Source organism: Fusarium poae, chromosome 1 (genome assembly GCF_019609905.1).
Source record: "Fusarium poae strain DAOMC 252244 chromosome 1, whole genome shotgun sequence".
In the NCBI taxonomy this organism is placed as follows: domain Eukaryota; kingdom Fungi; phylum Ascomycota; class Sordariomycetes; order Hypocreales; family Nectriaceae; genus Fusarium; species Fusarium poae.
Genome location: NC_058399.1, coordinates 5,431,869 through 5,452,230, shown reverse-complemented (window position 1 = coordinate 5,452,230; position 20,362 = coordinate 5,431,869). Strand labels below are relative to the sequence as shown.

Here is a 20,362-nt window from a genome sequence, read left to right as displayed (position 1 = left end):
AGGCGACTACGGCCGCTACAACAATCTCTCCCATCATGGATTCCTCACAATACTACCACAACAACAACCACCACAACTCACACCGCCATCATCACAAGTCACTATCGCAGCAACAGTCGTCCGCCTCCCTCTCGTCGACGAACCGGGGAACCCCGCCGCTGCATACCTATCTCCCCTCCTCTTCTTCCATGCCCTTGAGGACGGCAAACAGCACTCCCATGTCTTCTCCAGGCCTCTTCAGCCCATCGGCCTCTCGACAAAACCTCGTCACCTCCGTGTCCGAGAACAACACGCCGCCCAATTATGCCCAGAGCCCACTGTTGCATCCTTTGCAGATGCACAAAGTCAGAGAGTAAGCAATAGTTGTTGGGGAAATATAGTTTCACACTCGTGGCTTCACTTGACCCGCTTCCGATAGGCGTTTCTCGCCTATGGTGGGGGATGTAGCCGTGGCGTGAATTAGTCGTTACATTTCTCAGACACGAACTGACTTCTCAATAGGACACACAAGGCGCTCATTGACTCAGATACCGCTACGGGCCGGAAACTCATCAACCAATATGAAGTGATTGAAGAAATTGGCCGTGGCATGCACGGCAAAGTCAAGCTGGCCCGAAACCTTGAGACAGGCGAAAACGTCGCCATCAAGATTATTCCACGATTCTCCAAGAAGCGACGTCTCGGAAAGGTCACGGCAAAGTCTCCCCAAGACAAGACGAAAAAGGAGATTGCCATCTTGAAGAAGATCCGCCACCCCAACGTAGTCGCCCTCCTCGAAGTCATCGATGACCCCGAACTCAAGAAGATTTACATGGTCCTCGAACATGTAGAACTCGGAGAAGTTGTATGGCGAAAGAAAGGTCTTCCTCACATCTGTCTTTACGAACGACGACGCATAGAACGCGAGATGCGGGGCGAGCTCCCTACCCCCGAAGAGGATCGCTACGAACAGCTACTTGAGCACCGACAGGCTGTCAAGACAATGAAGCGAGCCAAGATGGCCCAAAAGTACCCGGGTCAAATGAATTGGAGTTTTGAGAACGGTGGAGCAGACGAGCCCGGCAGCAGCCTGGGAAGCCAGTCTCGCCTGTCCTCTATGCAAGACTTCGCCATGAGCGCTAGCCCACCATCCCGACCTGCTTCTCGACAGACATCCCGTGAGGAGTCCAGGAGACATTCCCGATCACGCTCCGTTGTTTCGTCCACCCGCGCGGTGGAAGATCCCGACGAATTCATTGATTGGGAAGAAGATATCGAAACACCCCTGGGCCTTCGATCAAATCCTACCTCTAGCACCGCCCTAGACGGTACTATGTATGGTCCATACGTCGATGAGGGCTTCCGTGGTCGCTCTCCTAGTATGGCTGACTCAATTATTTCTCACATGTCATCCCTTGACTTCAATCCCCAACAACTTGACCCTTTTACGGATGATTTTTCTTACGTCCCGTGCTTCACTTTCGACCAAGCTCGTTCGACCTTTAGGGATACAGTGCTTGGATTGGAGTATCTACACTACCAAGGTGTTGTCCATCGGGATATTAAGCCGGCCAACCTTCTATGGAGTAAGGAACACCGCGTCAAGATCTCCGACTTTGGCGTCTCCTACTTTGGCCGACCTATCCGTGATGGTGAGTTTGACGACACTGTGTCAGAGTCCGAAGCCAAGGACTTTGACGATGATCTCGAACTCGCCAAGACGGTTGGAACACCCGCCTTCTTCGCTCCCGAGTTGTGCTACACCGATTTGGATACAGAACAACCAAGAGTTTCTGAACAAATCGACGTTTGGTCTCTTGGTGTAACTCTTTACTGTCTCATCTACGCCCGGATTCCCTTCCTTGCTGAAGATGAGTTCCAGATGTTCCGAAAGATCGCCACTGAAGAGGTTTACATCCCTAAACGCCGCTTAATGCCCGTCCACCCTTCCACTTCACCCGCCGCTACATCCCTTTACAAGCGACAAAATACACATCCCTACCGTGACGACAATGATCTGGTTTATGAGGAAGTTGACAACCTCCTTGTTGATCTCCTACGGCAGATGCTTACCAAGAACCCGGAAAAGCGCATCCGACTAAGAGATATCAAGCGACACCCATGGGTCGTCCAGGACATTGCCAATCCCATCGGCTGGCTCGATGACACCGACCCCGCCCGACCTTCATCTGGCCGCAAGATTCAAGTTGACGAAAGGGAGATGTCTTCTGCCGTCGTTCCTCTCACCTTTTTGGAGCGTGCTCGTTCAGTGGTTAAGAAAGCTGTGGGCAAGGTAATGCACCCCCTTGTGGAACGAAGTGATAGCAAAACGCGACGTCGAGCCAACAGTAGTGCCGCTAGCTCCGCCGGTGACAGTGTCAGTATGTGCAACAATGGTCCGCCAACTCCCCAGCAGCAATACCGTGACAGCCGACGCAAGAGCCTCCGCCCGGACGATTATTTTTCGAATGCGGTGCGTGATGCCTCTGGACCCGAACATCCTCTTTCCGTCAGTACAACCGTCAGCCCGCAGCCTGAATCTGTCATCTACGATCCATTGGCAACCGTCCTCCCGGAGGCTGGTGTTTATCGTGGCCATGCCCATGCCCATAGTGAGAGTGAGTCTTACCGTGAACCTGAAAAGTCTATATCGGCAGCTTCCTTATGGCCATTTCACCGCCATGCACACAGCCAAGGATATGCCAAGACTACATATCACTTCCTACACTTTGGCCCTACCGTACCCGTTTCTCAAACTACACCTACAACCCCGAGCTTCGCCAGTCATGCCGATTCACAAGAAGACTCAGGAGCCGAGACCATCCTCAAGACTCATGACCAAGACCCTATGGACTCGATGGATGAAAGCTCTCGATCGAAATCTGTCGACCGTGGGCTTTTTTCCAGTTCTGATAAGCGTGCCGAGGCCAGAGTCGGTATAAACACCACAGTCGCTCCTGGCAATGTTCAAGTACCCCATCGCCATGGACGACAGCCTGTCAAATCTGTTGACCTGGGCAAGATCTCACATCAAAGGCGGCTTGAGGCATCTTTGCTCTCTTCATCACTGGCCTCCGCGACTGCTGGGCATCGCCACAGCCATTCAGATACGACTTATGCTACTGATGCCCACACGGTTACTAAGACGAGACCTCGATCTCTTCAGAGAATGGATAGCGCCCCCATTACCAGAACGTCGCCTTCCCGTCATTCAGAAGATCTTTGTATGCGAAGATGTGATCGACCACATTCAGAACACATCAGCTTCTCGTGCCCACCCTCTCCCATTGAGGAGGAATGGGACCGAGATGAGCCTCTGCCTCGTGCTGAAACCATGCCCGCTACCAAGTCTTCAAGCATAGATTCCATGGAAGCTTTGGCCACCCCTTCAACCAGCCCAAGCGAAGTCACCAGTCCCGTTTCAGCGCTCCCTTCAAATGCCAGTACATCGGAGCGAATGTTGGCATTCCAGTCCGACCCCTCTTTGCCAGCTCTGCTCAGCGGTGCCAGTTCTGTGTCGGCCGATATGGAAGCAGAACTTCTCTGTAGGCCAGGCATTGTCAGCGCTCACCCCCAATTACTCGAGACTACCGATAGCTTAACACCACCGGCGTTTGACAAGGAGCCTAATGACTTTCCCATCAACCATATCTATGGTAACCACTCTGCCATGGACAGCGGCTCTCTTGCCGTACATCTTGAGAGCGGTGCTCGAGACTCCATCACAAGCACCCCTGTCGCGCGGCCCGTAGATGACGAGTACGATGATGACGATGGAAGTGATGATGATGGCATACTCCTGATGGCCTCAAAGAAGAAGCCAGTACAGAGCACATCGCGACCTCCTGCATGCTATCCTCCAAAGAGACGCGATACCAACATTAGCATTGCAAGCACCGAAACCGCTAAGAAGGTGCCAACCTCCGCATATGGTGACGAGGGGACGTCGCCCTATGAACCATGATACCCCTTCCCCGTTTCGTGGCAACATTGCCAAAGTTCTTTCTATTTCTCTTATCACATACCTTTTCAGATGCCAAACGTGCATCGAGTCTTTTTTGCCATGGGTTGAGTTGCATTATCAGCTGTCTGGAGATATATTTTCAAGCATTAGGTCGCTGCTATATATACAGGGCCTGGCATCACATTTGGTGTTTTTCTTATTGTTAGACCGTTGTTCAGTCCCAAAGAGGGATTTCTACTGCATTGCTGTTGATAGCATACCATGGGTGGCACAATTGCTAAAGGTTTTTCACCGCGCTGTTTTTTCTTGGGATGGGAGGTTGCTTCTGGGCGGGATGTGAGTTGATGGATGGACGTACGGATGAGGAAATGAGCATAATGATGGGTTATGAGACGGAATGACCGGAGATGATATGAGATGAAGGTATATTCGATCGAGGCAGAGACCCAGAACGTTTGAGTGTTGCTGGAAGCCAGTCCTGTACATGGACACATTGTTTACATATCGGAGGATGAGAGAGCAGGAGCACAGAGCATTTTCGTTGTGTGTCTCATGCTGGGTTTACAAACCAGTCTGTTGGGGCGAGTCAAATGGCTCTGGTGTATTGACATAGATACAAGGGCGAAACATGTTGCTTCTTTTGTTGGACATGTTGTATCTATCGAGGATATGTGTCGACCGTTGAACACAAGACACCGATAATAAATAGCCGCTTGAATCTGCCGCATCTTGATTGTCACGTTGACGATGATATTGTGAATGAAATAAGTGATTTATTACAAGTAGCAATTTCAATTGATGTTGGTATTCCAACTTGAAAATCCTGAATGTTATGTTTACCCCCTAATTAAGCTTCAAATTCTGATGGCACAGCTTGTCTCCCCATACGAGCAATGAGTGCTGAAGTTACCAACCCCAGGAGGCATATGCCAAAGATCGCTGCAACGTTGACAACGGTTCGCACAGAAGATGTAGCCTTCTTATCGACAATATCGTCCAAAATTTCGTCGAATCGGCTGGCCATCTGTGATCGTCCAAACATGTCCTTGACTCTTGCTTCACTTCTGTCCCCCATGGACTTGATCTGATTATCACCAAGTTCCAGCGCAAGACGCACAACCTTGGCCCACTCATCCGCGTCGTCCGGCGATCGCAACCATCCTGTTTCGCCGTCCACGATCGTCTCGACAGGACCGCCCGAGTTGGCGGCAAGAACAGGCGTTCGGGCAAGCATAGCTTCGAGGGGAACAATACCGAAATGCTCGTTTTTGGGAGTGTAGAGGAGAACACGCGCGGAACGAAGAAGTGTGGCTTTGAGGGAGTTGGGGATCGAGAGGAGGAAGAGAACGGGGACGGAGGCGGGCGCGGATAGAGCAGTGATGAGTGTCTTTGTGGTGAGGTGCTCGAGGCCGTGGGAAGAGGCGAGGGCCTCCAGTTCGGCGTGATACTGGACGTTTTCGGAAACTCGAGGATCGTATCCGCCTGTGAAATGATTAGTATCGCAATAGAGAATGAGACTTGTGGACAGCCTACCTGCTAAGATGAGGCGACAGCCCTTGCGCTCAGCTTCAGGAATGGCAGCGAAAGCCTTGATCGCAAGCCCAATATCCTTCTTCCTTTCAAAACGGTTGATGCTCAAGATAATCTTTTCCCCCTTGAACGGAACATCCCCGTCATTGCCAGCGTCTTCCTTCTCCTTGACGCCAGTGTCGACACAAGGATACACCACCTCAGTATCAGTGCGTTTCTTGAGATTCGGCCACGTCTGGTTCACAACACCCTTTGTAAATCCAGAATTTACAGCCACAGCGCTCGCGAATCCCATGGTCCATTCTTCAAGCCAATCGAACGGGCGACGATACAGGCGCTTCAGGGCAGATTCGCGACCCTGTGCGAGGAGAAGGTCGGGGAAATGACAGTAGAATAGAATCGGGCTGTCAGGAGCGATGTAGCGTAGAAGAGGAAGGCCGGCGGAGAGTTGGTCAACAATAAAGGCGCGCGGGTTCAAGGCGTGTAGCTCGCCGGTGAGAGCTATGTGGATGAGGAGGTGAACATGACGGAGGATGGCGCAGAGGATTGTAAGGCGGGAGAGGATGGACATGGGAACGAGCCAGTGGCCACGAACACGGACATCGAGAGTTCCTGTTAACAAGTGTTAATTCATATAATTAACATAGATCATCTAATGAGAAGACGGGTATGTACCATCGCGGCATTCATCGAAGCAATGCTTAGGATCGCAGTGGTTCGTAAATATCACCACGCGATGACCTCGCTCCTGAAGACCGACAGCAGCATCTACGACAAGACGCTCTGCACCACCGATACCAAGATCTGGATGGAAGAAGACTATTGAGCCTTTATCTTTGGCGTCCCGAGCCATGATTGCGCTCTTGTTCGAGAGGTTCTGAGTGTCTATTAGGGAGGAGGGTTTGTCTTGGTGGGGGAAGTTTTTGGAGTTGAAATGAAAGCTGGAGCTAGCGTGGGGCATATCTAGAAGGAAGGAAGAAGGTACGTGGCTGTCATGGGAAGTGGGGCCGCTACATTCTATCATGAGGTACGTACCTTTTTAACCCCAGACTGAATCTTTAATTATCAAGTTCACGTGCAAGAGGAGGACAGTAAATACTAGATATAGTAAATACAATAATAAAACACCCAAGCAAATAATAATACATTTTTTATTCTATATGTATACGACTCTTTATATGGTCAGTATAGCAATTTACGCCCATCATATGATAGACATTTCATGCCGAGATTCAATGTCAGATCGATGGATGGGTCAGTCTACCCCAACTGAAACTGAGCCGAGGTCCCCACGTCTCTCTTACTTATACCCATACCGTCCACCTTCACTCAGTACCTTCCATCATATTCTCATTCTCATCAATAACTCACCCTCAAAAATGTCTGCTCTCTTCACTCTTCCCGTCGCGCAGTGCGGCGCTCACCCTGGCGGTACCCTCACATGCACTGAACCCTCACCAAGAGTCTACCTACTCACTCTCATATCACCTCCCGACAATCGTCTCACAACGCCTGTCCTCAATGCATTTCTCAACGCTCTGGACATAATCGAGTTTGGATACCCTCACGGTGTTGTGGCTACAACGTCTGGAATTCAAAAGTTTTACAGTAATGGACTTGATCTTGAACATGCTGTCGCCACCGAGGGTTTCTGGCCTTTGTTGTATAATGTTTGGAACCGCTTCCTGACGTACGTCCAAACGAATCCTTTCGCGCTTATTGAAGCTCTGACTAACTGGTTATCCTAGGTACCCCATGCCTACAGTGGCTCTCATGAACGGCCACGCCTTTGCAGGCGGTCTGATGCTCGCCACATCCCAAGACTACCGTCTAGCTCCTTCTCCACGCGGTTTTCTCTGCCTCAACCAGCTTGTCTTTGGCGCACCTCTCAAGCCCGCTATGTCAGCTCTGTTCCGCGTCAAGTACTCTCACGCGACGTACCGCAGCCTCGTTCTCGAAGCCAAGCGCTTCTCAGGCGAGGATGCTGTCGCAGCTGGTATCGCCGATGGTATTGCCCCGCAAGGTGTTGAAGACCTTGTTCGCTTTGTCAAAGAGAAGGAGCTTATCGACAAGAGCAAGTCAGGCGTGTACGGCGTGCTCAAGATGGAGATGTATGCAGGCTTGGTTGAGTTCATGAAGGGTCCGACTATGGAGGCACATGAGAAGAGGTTCGACGATGCGCAGGCGATGGAGGGAGAGAGGAAGGAGTTTGGAAAGGTTTGGTATGAACAGTGGTTGAAGGATGTCAAGGCAAAGCTGTAGGGCCTTTTTGCATTGTATATACCCAGACAACTAACTGTAAGCATATTGAGACATGAAATATCACCAAAGCAATGCTAAAGAATCGGCACGAGTTATGTCAAATTTTCCTATGGTCTTGTCATTAGTGAATTTTCAATTTTTATATCTTGTTTTCATGACTCTGGTTGATGGGGCTAATTTCTTCAGCCCTCAGCCATCGCCGTTTTCTCTACTAATCTCAGAATGTGTTGTCTTGAAGCCACCACCCCTACATTATCTCTAGTTTAAGAGCAACCTCCTCATATAACAAGTCTGTATATATAAAAACACATCGTAAATACAAACCCACTTTCCGTACACCTGCTTGCGCCAAAATCGAACGTGGGAAATCTCAATGGGTATAGCAGCCCTGTTTTGTTGCTCCAATGATAAACGCCAAACCCATGCATGTACCATATGGACGCCTCGCAAGTATATCATGATATGCTCTATACACAATGAGAATAGACATGATGCTCGAGTCAATGATGAACCAGATTGAAATCAGTGACCACCCTGACCCATGTGGGGATGTTGCTGCTCTAATAGGCCCAGCACATCCGACGGGAAATAGTCTAACCAAGGACCCATCATATCGGATTGCTGTAGCCCCAACGCAGCAATGTCGATATCCTGGCTGTCAAAAGTGATACCGTCCATGCTTCCCATTGAATTCACCCACGGCATGGTGTATGGGAAGTTATTCTGACCGTGACCGAAGTACATGTGATTGGCTCCTGAGAGTGTAGTGGCTGGAGTCACTCCATTCTCTGCCATCGCTGTTGGAGGCGAGACGCTATATGCATCAAAGCCGGTAGTGGGTTGGCTTGTGGGTGTAAACCTGGGCCCAGTGTAGAAGTCATGACTTTCACTACCCTCGGGTACACCGTCAAACTGAACATGGGGTCGCGTTTGGGTACTTGTGGCCGAGAGATTCGAAGTCCGACGGGGAACAGTAGGACGTGACGATTGTCTCACAGCCGAGATGTTAGGCTGGGGATAGCCAGGAGCAAGCATGTTTGTCGAATCCGGTAGGCTTTGCCGAATAGGGTCAAAGATCATGTTGCCCGGAGGCGTGCTCGGTGCTCGTGTTGGCTGCGACGTATGCTGTCCAGTTTGAGGTGGAGAATCTCGATTTTGATACATGAGTGTCAGACTCGAGTTCGGTGAATTGGCTGTTCCTGCCAGGGTCCACGCGATGGGTGGTCCTGATAGCCTTGGTGATGCCTTATTTTCAAACTTGGGGAATGGATTATTCAATGCCCCGCTGCTGCTTCGACGAGGCGCCTTTGTACTTTCGTACTCTTCCGCTGTGTAGGTTTCACAATCCCAGATTCCTTTGGCTCTTTGATCTAGAGCAGTAATAATATATGTAGCACCGCCCCAGTACATTTCAATCTGTTGTAGTGAATTGAAACATTTTTGGTAATTCTGGTTAGCTGCGGAAGCCAGCAGGGAATGCCTCGATGATTTTGCGTCACGAGATTTGTTGCCCGATGAAGCAGTATGCTGGGCACCAGGGGGAGAGCTGTCTCTCGAAGGTGAGCTGGACGCGTTGGCACTCGACTCCATTACAAATGCGCAAGCGGCGATGTAAATAGGCTGACAAGTAAAAGGGTTTCCGATGAAACTCTTTGGGTCGATCAAATCTGCAAATGACAAAATGTCGCAAATCGTTTTTGCGCTGCTCATACTGAGCTCACGACTGTCTGGAAGGAGCTGGAGCTCGGTGCGTAACTCAGCAAAGGGCGTGAGGAGAGTTGGTTGGTGGAGGATGATGAAGAGAGCATGGAACCAAAAGTGTAAGAGAATGAATGTGGTACCTTGACCTGCTCCCAGATATGCCTTGAAGTTACTGACATTGAACTGCAAACGCCAGTCCCAGTTCTTATAGAGTCTTGTCAGTTCATGTTCCATCTCGCCGAGCTTGTCCCATGTATCCTTGGTGAGATCCTTCGCATTACGGACTTTGTTTAGAACATCGCAGACACGTCCATAAAGATGGATAATCTGCAGGAAAATAGGATACGGCGCTGGCCAGTTCGTAGCAGGGTCAATAAAGGGTTCCGGGATTGAGAGTTCCAAGTCGTCATCTCGAAATGTGACAGGACGACCTGTCCCTGAGGAGATAACACGATCGAGGACAAAGACGGCCCAGAATGTATCCATTCGCTCTTGGACGAGTTCCTTTTGCTCTTGCGGGTTCAAATGACTTGATTCGCCTGCCTTGGCCTCCGAGTCTCCTTCGTCAACAGGTTGACGTCCCCAGTTCTGGGAGTACAATGCGTCTTTTTCGCCATGGTACTGGACACCAACCTCTTTTTGCAGGCCCAAGTCAACTGCCATACGAATAGCCAGGCCAAGGTACATCCAAAGCGCGCTGTCTTGACCTGCCCCAAAACCTTCGTATGCCATCAGAAGACAAGCTTGTACAGCACCAACAGTTGGGCATGGGAAAGTATCAACAGTGGCTTGTCGAGCTCTTTGCGCGAACAATGAGCCTCGTTCCATTCTCGGCATCTTGTCGTTTCCGTTTGTGAGGGCCGGTGAATCAGAGAACCTTGCTGATAAAGCGCATATTGAGTCGACGAGTATAGGTTCGACCCGCTTTTCCTTGACCATGCGCAAGAACTTGGTTTGTCGCAGGAACGGATAGCTGGAACCCATTTGCGTAAAGAAAGTGTTGATGAGACTGATGATCAGGGGGTGAACCGGAGCCGGATCATTCGGGTCGTAGGTAGGTAACTCCTCGGCGATCACCTCACTAACAACTGAGCTGCTTCCCTGTGGTCCGCTAAGTGTTGATATAGGCGACGTCCCAGCCATCGAACCAGCCGTTGAGCGTCGGCGATCGCGCACAGAGACCACCATTTGCTTGAAGCCAGGAACAATAGCAGTCGGGCCAAAATATCGGAAATAGGGAACGCGATGTCGCTCGGATTTGCGCACAGCTGTGGGAGAGGGGGTATTCTGGGCGGGGGCGGACGAGGGATGGTGACTGTTGTGCGAGGGCGCACCTGGTGTTTCTGTCGTGTCGTGTTTTGAATCGATCATGTTTGCAAGCGACATTGTAGCCTCCAAAGCTACATGAGAAGTGGGTGCGTCGGGTGTGCGCTGGGCCTGCACAGGGACCTTCTCGACTTTGATATCTTCATCGTGATAGTGGTGATGTTCGTGTTCGTCGCGATCGTGACCAACCCTGTCTAATGGTAGTTTCTCGATGTCTTCTCTTTTTATTTCCTCAGGGTATCCCAAACATCGATGGCCGTTCTTGGTGCAGGTGGAGCAAACAGGTCTTTCGCCGGCGCACCTCGTCTTGCGCTTCCGACAGGTCAAACACCTGAACCGCAAAGGAGTTAGCACCTCACAATTGGCTTGGGAGTGATGATTCGAGATCCGCACGCAACACGAGGATTGTGTTGGCTACTTTCAAGCAGATTGAGGATCTGGAGTCGTGCGACTAAGGCTGTGCCACAGCAAGGGGCAAGTCCAGTAGACCGGGAAAACACTTACGCAGCATTTATTCGGCGCCGCTTAGAAGGCGGCTGTCCTTGATTGTGTACGAAGCGAATCGGACGCGGCGGCGGCGGCGGAACCGAGTCCGATGTGTTGGTCTGGGTGCTCATGGCTAAAACATGGTGATGCTTCGTTCAAGGTTGCGGAAGTGGGCGCAGAAGCGGATGTCGAGGTTGAACGTCCACGAGCTTGGCGCAAGGTTGGACAACAGAGATATAAACATGCGAGAGACGATGACGAACGAGCAACAAGCTGACCAGCGGGGTTCGGCGTCTTTCTAGGCCTGCTGCAGACTGTGGCTTGTTTGTGTTGGGCGAATGCTATATGCAGTAGGTGGCGAGGTAGTTGATGCAACCTCGGGGAATAGGATGCAAGGGATGCTATGCGACAAGAGAGATTGCGATCTTGTCTGGTTCGTAAGCTCCAAGAAAAGAGTTTAGAAGGGGAAAAAAAAGGGTTGAAGCGATGATGCGACTACCGAGTTGACAAAAGCGCTAAGGGTAGACGGGAGTGCATCAACGGCCTAGTGGCATGTTCAGGATTGGTCGTGTGAAGAGAGTCAGGAACATGAAACCAACAGGCGACGAGAAGTGACAGTGACAGTTCCTTGGGCTGAGAGGTAAGCAGGGATTTCGGATTGGGCTCTCAGGAGAATAAGGAGGGAGAGAGACAATAGGTGAGAGTCGCAATGTTTGATACCTATGGTGAGAGAGGTGACGAAAGGAAGTGAGGAGCTATTAGAATTACTAAAAGAGAATAGGTTCAGAACTTGGGGGAACTAAAAAGGTTGTGGGTTGAAGTTGGCTTCCTTCTGCTCAGCCAAGAAGAAAGTGGACGACGAGCAGGGAGTCACGTCTGGGGATGGAGATGGTGGTGTTTAGACAAGTGGGGTAAAGATGTTGCTTATGTGGAGAGGAAGAACTCGAGAGCTCAAGTGACCAAAGCTAATAATAAGAAACAATAATTAAGTAGAAGCTATGACAACATACCCTCGAGATATATATATATCCAGTCTCCAAGAGGCAGGCATATATGGAAATATAACTTGAGACTTGTCAGAGACAGGAAAGACGTTGCGTGTTATATTAAAGTATAGAAACTAATGCAAGCGACCAACAGCCAACAAAACCGGGCACAACAAAAGAGGAACGAAACATCGTCACATTTATGATCCATCCGGTGGCAAGATTTAGCCTTGATCTCTCTCCTCTTTTCTCTCTCATTCGCCTTTTCCTACCGATTCATCTCATCCAATCCTCCTCCACCATCAACCCATCCTTTTTGCCCTTTTTCTATGCCCCTTTTCCTTGGCTGTTGAACCTTCCAAGCCCAACCTTATTAGATCAAAATAAAGCAAAAGCCAACGTTACGGCCCGCCTGCCGCCTCGTTCAGCCCCCTTATTTAGTAGTTTAGGTAGTCAGGATTGTAGTAGATCAAGTGACCGGCCGAATTGCAATACCCTTGTCTAGGTACATGTGCTTCTCTGTTTGACATGATGCATCTCGCACTTAAAACACCGAAATGCATGCAGGCTGTCACATAGGCACTTCTAGGTGATGTTTTTGGGTCAATCTGACTTTATCGCGCACCATAGGTTTAATAGAAGTCAACACAAGGTGACAAATACGTCACTGTTTCTAGAAACATTATGTATCTGATTGTTTCATCTTTAGAGGCTGAAGCGTACCCCACGGCGCTAGACAGTTGTCAATCCCATGATCCAGACAGCCACCCGGCAAGTAGGTAACTCCAAACCGAATGGATTTTGAAAGCCAAGTAAACCGGAGCAACGGGTATTGATATAAAAATGCGGGGGAGCGATTTATAGTGATGACTTACTAATTGACCTTCCACACATCCATTTCAATTACTCTTTCTCGTATATGAAGTCTCATCTCAGCTTCGTCAACCAGTGGCTCAATGTTGATATCCCATGTCTAATGCAGATCATTATGCACCGCCTGCCTCATCACCATTCTAGGAAATGGAGCCATTGATCTGTCGAATATCAGTGGCGAGTCGTATCGAGATCCACTAAACAAACACTGCGCCAATAGACAAGCTATCTCGAGATACACATATATCTAGAAACACTCAGTATATCGGATAAGTTAACGATCAGAACCAAAGAGACCAAATTAATAGGCCAGTTTATGATACTTAGCTTAAATTTTTAGACTATTTATTTCTTAACCCTAGCACTTATCTACGACGCCAACTTTTCTGCTACCCACTGGGTGAATTCAATACGTATTCATAAAGACAACAGCATTATGACCATCAGCTACGAGTGAAGGGTGAAATCACTTTTGGGATTCGAAAATTACGTAGAACCAAGAAACTCATCAAAACAAGAACCCAACGCTTCATATAGACATACAGTTAAAACAGTAACCATGCGCTGATATAAACCGACCCAAAACCTGTTTGCAGATTACCAACCCCAAGATCAACGCCAGGTAGTGTTCCCAGCCCTCCTATATAATGCAATTACTTCGCTTCCCATCGCTTTTCAACTCCTTAAATATTTCCAGCTGTGTGTAGTTGCTGAAAGGGTATCGCCAATCCACTGCCATCATTTCAGTCATGCATCATCTTCTGCTCTTTATCCAAAAACGATAGTCACACCCATATCTGCACTGACTCTTCGCCAGAGATCACCTCCACTTCTGACACCCATCGCCATTGCCTCCTCTTGTTGTTGCATCATGTCAGTCTTGTCGGCCCGTCTCCAGACTTCCTGGACGATAGTCCATGCACGGTCGATATTTGTCATGCCTTGCCGGCGATTGATGGCAATAAATGTCTGGCGTGCCAAGTCACGGTCAGAAAGTGTAGTGGCTTCGCAAGCCGCAACAAATAACGGCCAGAGAAGGGCGCTCATAGGACCAGTGTTGCTAACAGTTCCAACACAATGAGTAAGACTGATGTGCGTGTGACGTTGTACAAGTGGATGTCGGCGTGGGTAGCTGTAGATGGTGCGGTAAAGATAGACGAACGCAGAGTGGCGGTAGGACAAAGCGTTACTCAGAATACTTTGGAGTCGGCTCCTTTCGGTTGATTGTTCGGGGCTCAGTTCCTCGGGATTCTGATTCAGGATCGAATTTTCAGGGAGCACAGGGTGCCAATCCTCCAGAGCGGCTTCAATAGCTGTTGCCGAGGTCTCAAATTCCGTTCTGAGGACTGCCACTTTGGAAACCTCTTCGTTCGCAACTGCAACGTCAAGTTGGTCTTTCAAGGCCAAAAGGTTAGAGAGCCTATGTATGATAGGCCATAGAGAAGTGGCCATGCCAAGCAGAGTATCAACACTATTGAGCGGAGATGTCGCACCGCCAGAGTCGAGAGGAGGAAATGGTGCCAGGTAGTTGGTGCCGGGAGCGCTAGAAAGAGGAGCAGTACCGAAAGACAGCGCTGCGATCACATCATAAAAGCGGAATGCCTATAAATAGTCAGCGATTGCTCGTAGAGATCTCAAGAAAAAACTTGCCCGCTCTAAAAAGACGCCGGTCGGGTCAGTGGCAGTCCCGTTGTTGCTCATTATAGTCATCGCACCCTTGAGATGGCCATCAACAATGTTGGACCGACCTTTTTGAACCAACTGGGGTATGGTTAGATAAACAGTTTTAGTATATTGTGTACAGCCAGACTCACCACTTCGTAATACACCAGAAGCATAATAGCAGCCAGTAGTTCATTACGATTTGCGCCTGCTCCCTTCTGAATTAAGCGTGCGAGACCTTGGATGGCTTTGTTATGGAAGTAAACACTCTTCTCGGCATTCTCAACTCCACGGTATTCGAGATGAGCACTTGCAAGAGCATAAACAGCGTTGGAAACGGGTTGACTTTCGTGGCACAGGGGAAGAACGAGTTGCTGGAAAGGGTTTCCACTCTCTTCGCGGAATACGATAAGATGAGATAGAACGTTGCAGAAATGATCCACAAGGGCGCGTCGGTTGGTGCGCTCAGAGAACTCTGAAAACATCGGGGAGCAGAACTCGAGTCGAGGAGATGGCGCTGGAACTGGTGCAATCATAGCAAGAGAAGGTGAAGGGGTGGCATATGCAGGCGCATAGGTCCCGGCATAAGTCGTCGTAGGGATATTAATGGTGATCGACTCCCGGCGGATAATCTCTTCAACATCCTCCTCCTCCTGGTTCTCAAGATGTTGCACAACGAACTTTGGTTCGTCGAACGGCGGCAACTGGAACTCCACCGAATCAAGAGGAGAAATCAATGGGAGGTCCGTAGGGCTCCAGTCAAAGGAGTTGACTCTGGCTTTGCTTGTAGTCCGGTTGACGAGAGATGTGTTAAGTGTTGGTGCCCCTGTGCAGGCGAGAGCTTCGTCGGAGTCTTCGTCGGCTGATTTGTCGTTCGCATCGTCGTTCCATTCTGATAAGATTTGGGCATCTAAAGCCTGAACCGCCCTGTCTGAGCCGGAGGAAGAATTGGTATCGAATGGCGAGCAAGGAACAGTCGAGTCACGCTTGCGCCTCTGGCGAGGTCGGACAGGCTCATACATGCACTCCTGGCCACGTTCCAGGCATCGAGCGCATGCAGGTCGGATTTCGTCACACTTCTTTTTCTACGGGGAATAAGTCAGTATTGATGCCAACTGCCCGGTTTGGATGAGCTGTGTACCTTTTCCTTGCTGAAATGGTGTTAGTCAATGTGCTGAGACAGGGATGGGTTGTTTTTTTAGACTTACCAATAGCTACATCCTGTACGACAGCGAAACGATATCCAGGTCAGCCAGCCGTCCGTGATACAGCAGGATAAGTGTAACAGAATGTTTCTGGAATAAAATATTGTATGACGTACCTGCGCGCGAACGCTTCTTGGGAACCTTTGGGGGTGCAAGTCTAGTATACAGCAACATCGCGACGGCTATATATGGTGGCGAATATAGATGATCAAAGGATCACAACTTTAATCATGCGGTTTCCATTTACCGGGAATAATGCTGATGCTGCATGCGCCTTGAGGATGTTAATAAGGTGATCCGATTGTTGCAGCTATGTCAGAATCCTAATACAAGAATGTTCTGATATAAGGTTTGATTTATCGAAGAAAGCAATTGTCGAACAAGTGAGACAGGATCGATATTGACTAGATGATCTGCGTCGTTGTGGGGGACGAAGAGGGGAAATAATGTCCACAAGAAGCCGAGGATCTTGGGGAAGAATTGATTGCGGAGGTGGAAGGATCAATGGCGATATTTGATTCAAGTTGGAAAATCACGATAATGGTTGAACAAGAGTCAAGGTCAAGATGGAGGTCAAGAGGGGGGAGACGAGAGAGAAAAGAGCTGGCAAGGGATCAAAAATTGATGCCTCGTGCGTCCCCGGGGCGTCATGGTTCGGTCTATCACTACCAGCAGCAGAAGGACCTTACCTTACTCCATGCCTTGTCAGTCTAATTCTGTCACTACACACCATCGTGATCTTTGAGCATCCACGACTTTTCCATGGATCCCTGGCCCTTGCCGGGACACTTTCCCAACTCTGGACGTTACCTTTTGCTAGCTTGCGGGGTTACGGGCGCTACAGTTGGCTTGGATCAGGCCCAGAAATGCAACTTTTGCCTACCGAGAGAGGGATTAGGGATGGCAGATGGGCCCATGGGATGAGTACAGGGGCCCTCGGAATCCATAGCAAAATTTGACTACGGGGAACATGAGAGTCGCAATAAGTTGGGCAATTCGTGTTTGTCATGAACAACTCTTGCGCTTAGTGATTCTTGTTAATCCTTACACTCCAACATTGGTGTCCTTGGCAGTTCAGAGTCTCCGAAGCCACCAGTACTTGTCCGATTCTTAACAGCCCGTACCTCTATACCAACCTAGGTATTTTACAGTGATGAGGTGCCCGGGGGAATAGGAGCCGAATAATTCTTACTGTGTTCATGGGCCATTTGATGCCTCATTTTACAGTGTATGTACAGTATGACTCAGAGCCAGACAACTTGGGCAAGTCCACCCCCGCTCCCAAGTTAGCAGGTGACTGACTGAGTTTCCTTTACATGGATCTCAAGGACCCTCCCGTCAATCGACACCACCTAAAATTCACCTCGCAGAGTTCTAGAATCGACGTAATAGACGAGAACGGCATCAATGACACCCTCACCATCTGCATTCGAGGATTAAACCTCAACCTCCTTGTGTCCCTGCAGCCTCAAACAGGATTATAAAGGCGGCAAACTCCTGGCCCTGGCATTCTTTTCCCCGGTGAGCTGGAAAATCCGGGGTAATGAGACTGCCAGTAGGCTTTCAATACCTAAAACTAGGTTAAGATGGTGATGGGCAACTCGCTCTGACAGGTGCGGCAAACAGAAAACCTGGCTAATTTGTTAAGCCATCGCCCGCCCCTCGCGTGCTTTGCCGGACGCCGCAACCCCTTCCCGCTTCATCCATTCAATGGCATGCTTGTATCGGTCAGAGATCTTCGTCCTTTTTGATAATGGAATTCTTCATGGAGATCAGGACAAGGGATCAGCATCCCCGCACGCACGCGTGGTTCGATTGCGGAATAGGAAATCCTGGGTTGAATCTGACCGTTCGCCTAAGGAACCACAAGAGACGAAATTAGCACGTCAGTTTATGCTATATAGACCACGCTCTTAGGTCATTTATTTTTGTATCCTAAAGTCCAGAGACTAATTTTCTGTTACACACTAGGTTTACACAACTGCGCAGGAACATCAATTCGATGTATGGGTAAAATAGAGTTCAGAGACCTTAATAACCCTATTGATCGACATGCTCCAAGACTGGGGATGATGACGAGAATCCAATTTTACGATGGGCTTGGGCGTACCGATCAGACACTACATGTTCGTATCCTGCCGCTGATGGTCTATTTTAATATTAAGTGAAACGAAGAATGACGGACAAGACTTCAACTATTCCAACTATAGCGAGCGATTGTGAAGCACAAGTCTTCGACCACGAGACCACAAAAGCTTTGGTCTAGTTTGTGGCACCTGTTGAACCACCGGAATGCGGCTAACGTTGCAGAACCCTTGAGAGACCTAACGGTTCTTGGCAGGCCACAGGCAGGTTACAGCTCCCCTTGAACCTACAGCTGCACGGAGCCACAGCTGTCGAACATCCATGCAGTATTTGGGAGGTCAACTTCATGATCTGTGGATTAGCACCGAAGCTAGGGGAATTTGGCTTTTTGAACAAGCATATTGACAAGTGGAGCGATGTTAACACTTGCGCGATCTGGGCTGATCGTTGATAATACTGCTCCCGGCTATTGCCCTCGACGTTGCAACTGTATTAGACCAACACATTCGTAAGTCAACCAACATGATGGCTGTTTTCTACTTCTTGACCAGACGTCCAAGCAAGAAGGGCTCAGCATACACAATATCTACGGTGATAGGTCTGTTGACGAACTTTCCCGAGTGCCGTTTGCCCTGGGAGCCGAGGTTCGCAGCACCTCGGAAATCTTTCAGATTAACATTAGTTCAAAAATGTCCCCACAGTCGAATTTCTCAATTCGCCTGTTGTCTACTCCATCGAGGGGTCAATCTATATTCGGAAGGAGGACCGTCACGATGTCAACTGAATAACCTCGTGGTATAACCAACCAGGCCCAACAATAAAGTTCCGAATTGAGCCCCATATGATCGTCCGGACAAAGGATTGTGACTTTGAACTATAGTCAGTCTAAAGAAACCGAAGCTAACCACAGCCTGACCGCCGAAGGAACGGTCAAATTTATTGTGATAGGAAAAGGCCTCAGACAGCTGGCTTGGTCAAAGACTGCCAGACCTTGTCATCTCTTGATACGCCCAAGGTCTACTGTGTTTCTCTGATCTTGTATATGTATGCCCAGTTGAGTATTCGCCTATTCGGCTTGTTCGCCGGTTCGGTTAGGACCCACATAGCAAGTTGTCATCAACTTCGTTGACAAGCACAGCCCAAAACCTCTTGTTCTTCGTCGCAAAGGTTGCTAGAGACTGTCCGGCTCTCCGTCCACGATGTTCTCGGCCCCCAAAACCCCAGTACTTTGGTAACACCATGTGTCTCTCCTGTCGATTATTGACAGGGTTGTCTCGCTCAGCATAGCTTCCAATTCGTGGCCTTGTCTGTTTGTCAGACGGGCAAGTCCTTTGAATGGCTGCCACGGTAGCAACCTAATGCACATGGACGCACCATTTTGTTCCGAGCAATGCATTCTCCGTTTACAGTAGGCCACTGAAAGGCTGGGAAGTCGGACGTTGACCAATGGTACGATGAGGGACACAGCAGCCGTCTTGGGGATCCAGAAATAGGACAGCTTGGGGCTTTGCTCTGGTCCCTTGTGGCACGGTTCCCAGCAAATCCAGTCAGATGCGTCGCTGCATGAGCTGCGAGTTGAGGTAGGGCAACAGAAGAAGATGTCATACTCTGGCAGCTCTGTCATCGATCGATAGTTTTGAGGCTTTTGACCTATGGCATCGCCGATTTGGTTTCACCTCAAGCTGATTCCTGCATGAGAAAACGAGCCGCGTGTCGTGCGCATTTATGCTTATCCTTAGACAATTGCTCAACATGTCTGTGTTGTTCGTCTTCTCACCGTTTCATTTCTGGGCTCCGTCTCCACGCTGGACCCATGATAATATCCTCAAGAGGAGCTATGATTGTTTAAATCTCACCAACACAGCGCACTGAGCCTTTCTGCCCAACCAGAACGACTAGTACAGCTGGTTTCAGTGGGCATTTTGCTCAGCCCTACAGACGCCGTTGTCTCGTCTGGCACTATTGCAGCAATTACTGCTCACTCGTGGCGTAGCATCTTCTGACCCCGGCTTAGGACAAGCCTCTAAAGGCCTCCTTTGCTGACTTTAGGAATCTGTGTTTTCTCTGACTTTGTTCTCCTTTTTTGCTCTTTTCATATTCACGATAATTTTCTTGAACGAAAACTCGACTTCGACCCGACGACGATCCTAGCTCAAACTTACCCGTGGCGGTTTTACACCAGCAACTATCGATCAAATCCTAACCATACATTTTTGACAACCATCAATCACATCAAAAGGCTCGATTTACCCGTTTCGGATTCGGGATATGATCGGCGCCCCTCGTGGCTTTGCGAAATTATC

The 20,362-nt window shown here is 49.4% G+C and overlaps 6 protein-coding genes across 6 annotated transcripts; 2 read left to right on the top strand and 4 right to left on the bottom strand.

The window, feature by feature from the left end:
- Positions 1-218: 218 nt before the first annotated feature.
- On the top strand, positions 219-3,943 carry FPOAC1_001765 (uncharacterized protein; the record flags this gene model as incomplete). Its single annotated transcript, XM_044846355.1, has 2 exons — positions 219-352; positions 502-3,943. 2 exons carry the CDS (start codon positions 219-221, stop codon positions 3,941-3,943), a joined length of 3,576 nt encoding a protein of 1,191 aa, XP_044712271.1.
- An 847-nt stretch (positions 3,944-4,790) lies between these two features.
- Positions 4,791-6,326, bottom strand: FPOAC1_001764 (uncharacterized protein; the record flags this gene model as incomplete). The annotated part of the gene is made up of 3 exons (XM_044846354.1): positions 4,791-5,425; positions 5,477-6,085; positions 6,149-6,326. 3 exons carry the CDS (start codon positions 6,324-6,326, stop codon positions 4,791-4,793), a joined length of 1,422 nt encoding a protein of 473 aa, XP_044712270.1.
- A 526-nt stretch (positions 6,327-6,852) lies between these two features.
- On the top strand, positions 6,853-7,735 carry FPOAC1_001763 (uncharacterized protein; the record flags this gene model as incomplete). Its single annotated transcript, XM_044846353.1, has 2 exons — positions 6,853-7,163; positions 7,222-7,735. The coding sequence occupies 2 exons, from the start codon at positions 6,853-6,855 to the stop codon at positions 7,733-7,735; spliced, it is 825 nt and encodes a 274-aa protein (XP_044712269.1).
- Positions 7,736-8,257: 522 nt separating this feature from the next.
- FPOAC1_001762 (uncharacterized protein) lies at positions 8,258-11,379 on the bottom strand (the record flags this gene model as incomplete). Its single annotated transcript, XM_044846352.1, has 2 exons — positions 8,258-11,093; positions 11,267-11,379. 2 exons carry the CDS (start codon positions 11,377-11,379, stop codon positions 8,258-8,260), a joined length of 2,949 nt encoding a protein of 982 aa, XP_044712268.1.
- Positions 11,380-13,875: 2,496 nt separating this feature from the next.
- On the bottom strand, positions 13,876-16,148 carry FPOAC1_001761 (uncharacterized protein; the record flags this gene model as incomplete). The annotated part of the gene is made up of 6 exons (XM_044846351.1): positions 13,876-14,709; positions 14,773-14,868; positions 14,922-15,854; positions 15,911-15,920; positions 15,978-15,990; positions 16,091-16,148. The coding sequence occupies 6 exons, from the start codon at positions 16,146-16,148 to the stop codon at positions 13,876-13,878; spliced, it is 1,944 nt and encodes a 647-aa protein (XP_044712267.1).
- A 2,447-nt stretch (positions 16,149-18,595) lies between these two features.
- On the bottom strand, positions 18,596-19,683 carry FPOAC1_001760 (uncharacterized protein; the record flags this gene model as incomplete). Its single annotated transcript, XM_044846350.1, has 3 exons — positions 18,596-18,723; positions 19,162-19,361; positions 19,415-19,683. 3 exons carry the CDS (start codon positions 19,681-19,683, stop codon positions 18,596-18,598), a joined length of 597 nt encoding a protein of 198 aa, XP_044712266.1.
- Between the last annotated feature and the right edge of the window lie 679 nt (positions 19,684-20,362).